The sequence below is a fragment of the Pituophis catenifer genome, unplaced genomic scaffold (assembly GCF_029215685.1).
Source record: "Pituophis catenifer annectens isolate HBS135680 unplaced genomic scaffold, rPitCat1.0.hap2 SCAF_3, whole genome shotgun sequence".
Taxonomy (NCBI): domain Eukaryota; kingdom Metazoa; phylum Chordata; class Lepidosauria; order Squamata; family Colubridae; genus Pituophis; species Pituophis catenifer.
In genome coordinates, this window is record NW_027256883.1 from 54,306,900 (window position 1) to 54,318,209 (window position 11,310).

The 11,310-nt window shown below is 41.3% G+C and overlaps 1 protein-coding gene across 1 annotated transcript; it reads left to right on the forward strand.

Moving 5' to 3' along the window:
• The first annotated feature begins 4,076 nt into the window (after positions 1–4,076).
• Positions 4,077–9,260, forward strand: TUBB6 (tubulin beta 6 class V). The gene is made up of 4 exons (XM_070942393.1): positions 4,077–4,217; positions 4,973–5,081; positions 7,582–7,692; positions 8,197–9,260. Exons 1-4 carry the CDS (start codon positions 4,161–4,163, stop codon positions 9,258–9,260), a joined length of 1,341 nt encoding a protein of 446 aa, XP_070798494.1. The 5' UTR covers positions 4,077–4,160.
• The last annotated feature ends 2,050 nt before the right edge of the window (positions 9,261–11,310 follow it).

The window sequence follows — 11,310 nt, forward strand, 5'->3', positions numbered from 1 at the left end:
CAATGATAGATTGTAAACAGTAGATTTTTCTTCAATAAAGGTTGATAGGCATACTCCGTATGGCCTTTTGTTGATACCAGGGAATGATGTTTTCCACTTTCTTTTTTCTTGGCAATGTAGCAATCGAAAAGGGGAACAGAACTAAGTTTATTTTAACTGCAATACCAGTAGCAGTTACACAGATATCAATAACTGGAGATACACAACTGCTTCAAAAGTTATGTGGCCTTTTTTAGTACTTCTAATAAAGTTAATTGGTAAGCTTGAATGTTCAAAAGATTTAAAAAATGGGGAAAAAATGAAATATGGAAAAAAAAACCTTTGTGGAAGTATGGAAAAGATTCTGCAGAACAGATCGAATGTGGACAAAGCACTCCATCAGTTTTCCATGACTTAAACAATATTTCTATTGTTTCTTTGCTCGTTTCTTATGTAGGTAGCACATACAAACCATATCAACCAAGATGGCTGTGTTTTTGGTAGTAAACTAAGATACCAATCACTCATGGTTTCAATTCCTTTCCCTGGTTAACTGTACTCAGTAATATTTCAAATACAGTTTCAGTATTTGTTCTTCTGTCTCAGGACCGTGTGCATTTTTCTATTATTTCCCTTTCCTTAGCATGGAAAAGACTCAAATAGCCCCACCTTCCCAATATCTACTGAATGAATGAGGGGAAGGGATTACATAGACACAGCCCCATACATTGCTTGACTGCAGGAAACCCATCCCTGCTGTCCATGCAGATGACCAATATGGAAAAAATAGCTCCAGACACACAGATTCTTTCTCCCAATGATAAAGGCACGGAGATTGAGGGGCGTGCCATGCACATATCCTAAGCAAGGAATAGGAGTAGCTTACACAACCGAATACTGGCAGTCCTCGACTTACGACCACAATTGAGACCAGAATTTCTGTTGTTAAGCAAGGCAGTAAAGTGGGTCATAGCCAATTTTACAACCTGTTTGCCAGGGGCGTTAAGCAAATGTGGGGTCCCCCATTGCTTGTTTGCTTGTTGGAAGCTGCCTGGGAAGGTTGCAAGTGACAATCATATGACCCCAAATTGTTGCAACTGTCAAATGTATGCCAATTGCCCAAATTTTGATCACATGATAGTTTTAGGTGTGAGTAGTGGTGAGTAAGTCACTTTTTCCAGGGCTGTTGTAACTTTGAATAGTCACTAAATGAATGGTTGTAAATCAAGGCATCCTTGTGCGGTAGTTCCTCTCAATAGGAGAATAATGCCCCTGCTTGCACTCTTGCTCCAAAATAACTGGGACTTGGGAAATGTTGACCTTGGCTCAATTGTGATAAAGCTGTGTAATGATAATCTGTTCCTTTTCAAATCACACCGCAGGGGGTGGAAGCATACTCATCACTTTGTTGTTCCCAGAGAAACATTATTCCACCTGCTCCTTCCAGCTCTGAATCACAACTCTGCCAGCAAATACAAAATTGTTCCTTCTGGCTCCCCTCTCAATTCTGTGCTGGAAGACTCCTCCCTAGCGGGTGGCCATGACTGAGATTCCAAATGCTTGGAATAATCAATTGCCTCATAGCATTCATTGCATTTAAGACCAAGCCACAGTAAAGGAAGGATCTCCTTTTGCATGGCTGCATTCGCTAACCAATTTATAAAGGAAAACCAAGGTTGGACCACTTTCCCCCCACATTCCTGTAGGAGTAATCTGCTGGAAGCAATATGACAATACATTCATGGGTTGATATGGCCAGAGCCTAAAGTTAGCATGGCCCAAGGGTGAAATCCAGCAGGTTCGGACAGGTTCTGGAAAATCGGCAGAGGAAATTTTGAGTAGTTTGGAGAACCAGCAAATATCACCTCTGGTTGGCCCCATGGGCTGGGAATGGAGATTTTGCAATATCCTTCCCCCAGGAGTGGGGAAGGATTGGAGATTTTGCAGTATCCTTCTCCTACCATGCCCACCAAGCCACACCCACAGAACTGGTAGTAAAAAAATTTGGATTTCACCACTGGCATGATATCTACCACATGTGTAGTTTTTGTTTCAGCTGGTAGATTCAAAACAACAAAGAAGCAAACACAATACAATAATGAGAAGAAATGGGGGGTGGGAATCAATAAAATTTAAGGGAGAATTGGTATAAAATGTTTTACAGGTGATATAACTCTATCAATAATTACCAAAGCAGACAAATCATATAACAATATATGTTGGAAATGCAACAAAAAGGAACATTTTATCATATATGATGGTCATATTAAAAAAACCCTCAAAAATACTGAATTTTTGAATTCTGAAAAAAATATAACAAAATATTCAGAAAATTCTAAAAATAAAATTTGAATTGAAATCATTAATATTTCTTTGATATAATTCCAGAAAATATAAATTAAAAAAATACAATTCATTAAGATACATGCTGACATCTACAATTTGCCACAACATGGGAAACTGACATATCTGTATTATAGAAATCTAACCAAATTTAAGCAGGAGCCCACATCACACAGGAAGGCAAATTTAGACATTTGTAATATGATTTCTGGAAAACAATTATGAGATCAATCCAAAATAACCAATTAAATGACGTAAACAGAAACTAGCAATATCCTTCAGAATTTAATGCTATGTGAAGCCATGGAAACAAATAAAAAAGTTCCATAATTTTTTTTCCCTGTAATGTTTTTTATCCATGCTTTATCATTGCAGTTGTTAAATTAGTAACATGGTTGTTATATGAATCTGGCTTCCCCATTGACTTTGCTTGTCAGAAGGTTACAAAAGGTGATCAAATGACTCTGGGACATTGCAATTGTCATAAATATGAACCAGTTGCCAAGCAATCATGTGATCATGGGTATGCTGTCATGTGAAAAACAATCATCACTTTTTTCACTGCCACTGTAATTTCAAACAGTCACTAAATAGATGGTTGTAAGTGGAGGACAACCTGTATTCTGTTTTAAATCCTCATCTTTCTAAAAATCTGTTAAAAACTTAAAAAAAGAGGGAGAGATGGGATGGGATGCATGTATTATAGTGCAGATAGTACACTCCATTCTCTCCCTACTTTGTCTAGTTTTGCACTAAGCCTAGGCGAGCAATGAATGAATGATCCTTTTGGTCAACCTTGACTACCGATGAATGCCTAGATAGGCTTGTGCAGTTGGTAACATTTTTGAAAATGGTTTACTGCATCTTCTTCTGGGATATTTTTTGACCTTCTAGACTAGGACTAAAAGAAAGTGATTGGTCCAATCATCCAACTAGCTTTAACGCCTAAGGGAGCATTAAAGCTCCCTAGTGCCTTTAATCAGTACCCCAAAAGGTAAAGGTAAAGGTTCCCCTTACACATATGTGCTAGCCGTTCCCAACTCTGGGGGGGGGGTGCTCATCTCCGTTTCAAAGCTGAAGAGCCAGCACTGTCCTAAGACATCTCCGTGGTCATTTGGCTGGCATGACTAAATGCCAAAGGTGCACAGAACACTGTTACCTTCCCACCAAAAGTGGTCCCTATTTTTCTACTTGCATTTTTTACGTGCTTTCCGAACTGCTAGGTTGGCAGTTCTAGGGACGCGGTGGCTCAGTGGCTAAGAAGCTGAGCTTGTCGATCGAAAGGTCGGCAGTTCAGTGGTTCGAATCCCTAGTGTTGCTTAACGGGGTGAGGTCCAGTTACTTGTCCCAGCTTCTGCCAACCATTACCCCAAACTGCCTCTAATTTAGATGGTGAATTACACCATCCCAATGTTTAGGACGAGTATGTGGCCACCTGCTAGACTGTGGCGTGGCTGAGGAAGGGCTGGGCAAGCGCCAGGGACTCTGAACGTGTAGAAAGCTGAGCCCCTAGTATGAAACGGCTCTTCCCGAGAGAAAGAGAAAGAGGGGGAGAGAGAGAGGGAGGGAGAGGGACGATTCACACGCCCACAGGCGCGTCCGGAGCAAAGGCTGAACAGGGGCAGCGCCAGTTGTTGCCGCTGCCATTGCTCCCTCCACCCCACCCCCCCCCAACTTCTGTGAAGTTGCCGAGTGAGCAAAGCCGGGCGGCTGAATCACGACCCGGGAGCCAATAAAAACGTTCATTTGAGGCAGCAGCTCCGCATTCATCCGCCGAAGGGCTTGAAATACGGGAGGCAGAGGGGAAGCAGCCGAGGCGACGCCAAAGCACCACAGCCATGAGGGAGATCGTGCACATCCAGGCGGGTCAGTGTGGAAACCAAATTGGAACCAAGGTATGATTTGGGGGGGGGTAAGGGGGGGAGAAAATCATCTCGCATTAGAAGGCCGAGAGTTTCATTATAAGCAGTGGGCGATGTCCAGCAATCCCCTAAAGACGGCCGCGCCTTTCCTTCGTCTCCCTTTTCACCTGTACGCCCTGGCTGCGAACCAGGCGAGGAGAAAGCCTCCCCTTTCCTTCGTCTTTAATGCTAAAAAAAAAAAAAAAAAGGAGGGGGGAGTGATGAGCAGTTTCGCTTCGCTGGGGGAGAAGATTCTTTAAAACTGCCGGCGCGCCTCCTGGCCGCGGAGAGCGCTTCCCTCACCAAACGGGAACTAAATGGAGCCGCTTCTTTCGCGTTGACCATACAAGGCTTTGGAAAAAATTGAAACGGGGGGGGGGGAATTCTGAAGCGGCGGGGAAGGAGGAGGGAGCGATTAAAAGCGGGAGAAAGGGGGGGGGGAAGGTTCCACTAGGATTTGAGGATCTTGAAACCGATTTCTTTTCCTTTGCAATTCCTCGATTCCCCCTGCCAGCCCGCCACACGTTTTCCCTGCTGGGTTGTTGCAGGGAGGGGCGGGGAGGCGCTGGCCTGAGCCTCCCTCAAGCACGCCTGGCATTCGGCAGCTGCTGGTTCCGCCACATGCCTTCCAGGCCGCCTCTGCCTCGGCCGCGGTGGGTGGGAGACAGGCGGGCGGCCGCGCAACGGACCCTGCGGGCTGCTGAGAACAGCGCCGCCCCTAAACCGTCCTTGTCCTTTCTGCTCCTCAGTTTTGGGAAGTGATCAGCGACGAGCACGGGATTGACCCGGCCGGAGGCTACGCTGGTGACTCAGCTTTGCAGCTGGAGAGGATCAGCGTCTACTACAATGAATCATCCGGTAAGTTGTACGGAGTTTCAGGCCTCCCCGCGATCTCTTTAGTGGGGAAGGAGAAAAATGGGAAGGGAGCAACCAGGATGCTCAGGCGTTTCCTTTAGAAAAAAAAATACAACCCCGAGCTGGCACACAAAGAGCAGCACATTCCCTGCCTTGCCTTAGGGTGCCCATGCCCAGAATTCCCAAGCATGGTGGGAAATTCTGGAAACGTCCCAATACTCCTTCGTGTTTTAGAAATTGCTCTGTGAATTTCAGCATACTTATTATCAAGCTGGCTTTTTTTTAAAAAAAACATTTTTTTAAAAAAAATACATACTGTCTCTTGCAGAAATAGGGGTACTGGGGGAGACAGAAATGAAGCATGAGACAAATATATTACATTTTTAATAATATGTGCTTTATTTGGCTCTCAGTAAGATAGCCCAAACTAGTGCCTGTCAGAGATGTCAGATTTTACCCTAATTCCCAATGTAAAAACCACACCTACCGCTTGTGATGCTCCTTTATATTGTTGAATGCTTTACATTGTTGAGTCATTCTTTTAAGAATGTCCCTCATTTGTAGTGAAAAATCTGTTCCTTTGTCAATCCTTGAACTTCATTACATAGTACCCTGAGAGACATTCTTTGTGGTCACATCTTTGGACAAAGGGCTGCTGATACTGCTGCCTCAAATTTTTCTCCTGACACATTTACTCAACTCCCTTCTCAACTGTTGCTGAATGCAAGTGTTGAGTGCAAGCCTGATGAAGAAGCAGAAGCAGCATGCATTGGCTGGAAGAGGCTTGCTGTCAGGAGTCATCAGTCCTTGACTTAAATGGAGAAATTACTTAATGAGCCCTCAGTTCCCAGGAACGGGAAATTGCAGTTCCTCTTCCACTGAGTGACATTTGTGAGTGTGGGTGCATGCATATTTACAACTACAATATGTGTAGCTGACTACTTACATACCATATCTTTTGCTTCCTACAGCATTGGGTGTGTGTGTGTGTGTGTGTGTAGAATAGTTGCCCAAAAGCTCTTTCTTGATTAGAGAAAAAATACGAGCGTGAAGTTTGGAAAACCTCAGCAACTAGCAGTGATTTACTGACATCAAGCCCTAATGTTTTGAGCTATTGTCCCAATCCAAAAGCATGAAATCCTGCCATTCTTTACAATTGTGAGCATGTTAAGCTTTGTCCTGGATTAATTTCAGATGAGGTAGTAGTCCATTTTCCTCTCCCCTTCCCTCCCCTCCCCAGGGTTCCTGACATTTCTGGCTGAATGAAACCTCTCACTAACTTTCCCCTTCTATTGAAGTACACAAGTTCCATTTGCTTATCCTTGCTTTATCTGATAGCATGGTAGGTAAACAAAAGAAGCTCTAATCACTGTCATGTTTATAACCGATGATGGTTATACTGGTTATTCTAATCCACTGTACTAGCATGACATACTAACCTGAGGCTAACAACAGAGCTATCATTCTCATCCAGACATGGCCAAGGACATGCCTTTGGGAAGCCAAAATCTGAATGCAATAGTTGTAATGGTATGTGGGAAAGACCTTGATGATCTGAAACCAAGAATCTCACTCACAAGGACAGTCCTGCAGGTGTTGGTCAAGACAGAGACTTCTCAAAACAAAAGAACAATTCATAATTGGACAATGTGACCTGTTCCATGGGAAGGGGGGAAAGAGCTATATTTTAACATGCGGAGTTGTGTGGGAAACGTTAGAGCTGGTTTTGCATTCTTCAGTGCTGAAATCATATACTCAATAAAGTTTTGCTTTGGGGATTTTGAAGTTCCTAGAAGTATCTGCTTTTGTTGGGTTTGTTAGTCGGACTGTTGACATTGGGCCCGTAAAGGTGTTTAGGCATGAAATTCTGTTTTTATAAACTGCACCAGCTTGGCATTTATATCCATAAATACTCACTCGATATGTCACCTGTTGCATGGATGTTGGAGTGAGCTTTACAGATTTTCAAAATGGGATGGCGTATGTACATTGGCTGAACTTAAACAAAAGCCTTGGTTAAGATTTCAATAAAGAGCCTTGGTGGCGCAGCAGACTAAAGCACTGTTAAGTAACACCAGCTGCCTGCAATTACTGCAAGTTCAAATCTCACCAGGCTCAAGGTTGACTCAGCCTTCCATCCTTTCGAGGTAGATAAAATGAGGACCCGGTTTGTGGGGGCAATAAGCTGACTTTGTATAAAAAAGAACACCGCTTGGGGGAGCCCAAAAGCCCTACTAAGCAGGTATATACAAAAGTATGAAGGCTATTGCTTAACGCATTGTAAGCCACCCTGAGTCTCCAGAAAAGGGCAACATATAAATCGAACCACTAAATAAATAAATAAAGGATAATTATTTAAAAGACATTTTTCCAAAGAACGGTAAGGAAATTGGTCCCTCTTTTTGAAATCAAATAAAAATTAAATAGTGTGGCAAATATTCAGAAATTCATGTAATAAGATGTGTAATCGGTTTTAATTTAATGTACATATCATTTCTTTTAGCCCAAACATATGTACCCAGAGCAATTTTGGTGGACTTGGAACCTGGAACCATGGATAGTGTTCGATCTGGCCCTTTTGGACAACTCTTTCGGCCTGATAATTTTATCTTTGGTATGTTGATGATATTCTGTTACAAAAAGAAAACTTCTCAAGGGCAATGGTTTAAATACATGCAGTAGACAATGCTTATGTATCCTTGCACATTGACAGCTTTGGTGGGTTCCTCTTGTTTCACATTAACTCCAAATGTAACAAAACTTCATACAGTTAGACAATGCATTTTTCTATAGTGCTGGCAGATTAAACTTGAATTTTTAATAAAAGATTTTTAAAAATGCGAACTGGAAAACCTATCCATTTTGGCACTAATGGGTGTGAATGGAATTCCTGCGTTACAGTGTCAGTATACCACAATGTACCTGAATATAAAATTATATGAAGCATTTTCTAAGAATGTTTTGACTATTACCTGGCAGCTTAGAGTTCCCAATATATGATAACACTTTTGAAAATGTTTAAATTTATATACATTTTGGAATGTGAAGATTCACCATTACAGATATTTTGAGTCTGCTTCACGACTTGGTAAATCAGACCTTTTTTCTATCATTTCAGGACAAACGGGTGCTGGAAATAACTGGGCCAAAGGACATTATACTGAAGGAGCAGAACTTGTAGATTCAGTGCTCGATATTGTGAGAAAAGAATGTGAACACTGTGATTGTTTGCAAGGATTTCAGCTCACTCATTCTCTTGGAGGAGGAACAGGTTCTGGGATGGGAACACTTCTCATCAGCAAAATTCGAGAGGAATATCCTGATAGAATAATGAATACATTTAGCGTCATGCCATCTCCCAAAGTATCTGACACTGTGGTAGAACCATATAATGCCACTCTCTCAGTCCATCAGCTGGTTGAAAATACAGATGAAACCTACTGTATTGATAATGAAGCGCTGTATGATATTTGCTTCCGTACTTTGAAGCTTACCACTCCAACATATGGAGATCTCAACCATTTGGTGTCTGCCACAATGAGTGGGGTGACAACATCACTACGTTTTCCTGGCCAACTAAATGCAGATTTACGCAAGTTGGCAGTAAATATGGTTCCATTCCCACGCTTACACTTCTTTATGCCTGGATTTGCTCCTTTGACTGCCCGAGGCAGCCAGCAGTACCGAGCACTTACAGTCCCAGAGCTCACTCAGCAAATGTTTGATGCCAAAAACATGATGGCAGCCTGTGATCCAAGACATGGACGATATCTGACAGTGGCCACAGTCTTCCGAGGTCCCATGTCTATGAAAGAAGTTGATGAACAGATGCTGGCCATCCAGAACAAGAACAGTAGCTACTTTGTAGAATGGATTCCAAATAATGTCAAAGTGGCTGTTTGTGATATAGCACCTCGTGGGCTCAAGATGGCCTCTACCTTTATCGGAAACAGCACCGCCATTCAAGAGCTCTTCAAAAGAATTTCAGAGCAGTTCTCTGCCATGTTTAGGAGAAAGGCTTTTCTCCACTGGTTTACCGGTGAAGGTATGGATGAGATGGAATTTACGGAAGCAGAAAGCAACATGAATGATCTCGTTTCTGAGTACCAACAGTACCAAGAAGCAACAGCAAATGATGGAGATGAAGCTTTTGAAGATGATGAGGAAGAAGTTAATGAATAAAGTTAATGAATAAAGTTAATACAATTCTCAAGTCTGAAGTGTTTGCTTTAGTGCTAACCATTTGCATGATATTAAGAATACCATAAGAGCTTAATTTTCAAAGGATTGATTTAGCCATTTTCTTTGGAATGGATCGTGAATGCTTTGCATCAAAGGTTTCCCCTGATTTATTTACTTGCTCAAGGGGGCTGTGAGAGCAAGACTTTTAACACACACACACACACACACACACACACACACACACACACACACGGCCCAAATTCTACAAAATGAGCATTATCCCTCCCATATTCATTAGGTTGGCTGAAGCAGCAAAATTAGTTTCTTGGTCATTTAAAACTAGAGTCATAAGTATAGTTTATAAATTACAGAGCTATCCCAGTTACATAATGGGCTTATGAGTGCACTTCATTTGATTTGGTGTTGATGCACATAAATGTTATACTGAAATAAGTAATTGTATCCGGCTCCTTGAAAGAAATGGAGATTTTTTCTTTTAAGAAAGTATACCCACCCCCCCATCCAACTGAAACAATTTACACCGCAATTCTATGCACGGTTACTTGAAAGTAAATATTTCTTACTCTAAATGGGATTTCTATCCAAGTAAATGTGTTTCAGAATTGCAGTGTTGCTATGTCTGCTCTTTTCTACCATGTATTGATTTGTTGGGAACAAACTCCATTAATTAAAAATAATTTTAAAATATAGTTTGCATATTCCATATTTATAAATGAATGCTTCAACACTGATGTTTTGGATTCTTTAAAAAAGTAACCTCCGAGGAAGTGGATGATTCTTTTGGAAGGTGAAGCCTTAAATTTCATGATAGAAAGGTATATTCTGAGGCTGTAGTTCCACATGTACCCTACCTAATTCCCAGAATTCTTTCAAACATTGTTACTAATTTTCCACTTTACATGTGATAGAATTAAAAACATTCCATGTTACACTAAATGTAATTTTGTTACATTGAAATGTAAATTAATTCACATGTTCTCTTTCTGGCTTCAGCAACTTTGCCTTTAGCCCCACCTATCTCTTTTGTAGTGCTAGCAAGCACAGCACCAGTCATTCTCTTGGGTAATCCCCATCACGTGGATGAACCAGACAGGTTGTCTGAATAGATGTCAGCACATTCCATAAGAATTCCAGTCTACTTCACCATCTGCCACATTAGATTTTTCTAAATGATCTGCCTGTCCTATGCTGACTTGGGACATTTTGGATTAGATAGTACGACACTTAGCCAGCATCAAGTGAAACAAACCACTTTCCAGCTGAACTCCCATTCCAGGTTGCAAAGATGTATCTCCAAGTGTATGCATATGAAATAACTACTATAGGAACCTAATGATTCATAGGATGAAGGCTGGGTTCTCTCAGATCTATCTAGCCTTTTTGATCCTTGATTCTTGTGCTAGCTCTTGTCACAATCCAGATGATGTGCCATTAGCGGTTGAATTTTTAATATCTTCTTTGAAGATCTCCAAACATGAAACTTTTTAGTGCTACAAAGTGGACTGGATTTTTCATGGGTCTATTTTCCACAATCTTACTATCCTTGTTTTGTTACAGGAAGTTCATAATGTACTATGAAGCTACAGATTTTGCCCCAGTGTTCTTCCTTTTGATAGTTGCTTCTAACATTTGTTGCTTTTTAGTTTGATGTTGTGGGAATACTTTTCTATTCTCTTTTTACTGATCTAGATACTTTTGCAGCAGTAATAGTCATGCCTTCTTTCTGCTTAATACCAGGTCATTTATGAGCAAGTTAAAGGATCTGTGTTAGCAGAGATCCCATTTTTTTTCGTTGTCAGCTGTTCAGTTTGCTTTATTCTAATTACTAATCTATAACAAGAACTCCAGCTTCTTAGTCTTACATATTGTTTGCTAATTAGTGGTCCGTCCATCCATCCTTTCTTGCTTGTGCGATCTATCTCTGGTTCTGAATAGGAAGATCATTATCATGTACATGTGTGTAAGCTCATATGATGATTTTACTTAATATCTAGAAAACAGTACAGAACAGATTATGGTACTTGATGTT

Coding starts and splice junctions, on each gene's coding strand:
- TUBB6 (XM_070942393.1), top strand. CDS start 4,161: ATGAGGGAGATCGTGCACATCCAGGCGGGTCAGTGTGGAAACCAAATT. Junction 4,218..4,972: donor GAAACCAAATTGGAACCAAG/GTATGATTTGGG, acceptor TCTGCTCCTCAG/TTTTGGGAAGTGATCAGCGA. Junction 7,693..8,196: donor GCCTGATAATTTTATCTTTG/GTATGTTGATGA, acceptor CTATCATTTCAG/GACAAACGGGTGCTGGAAAT.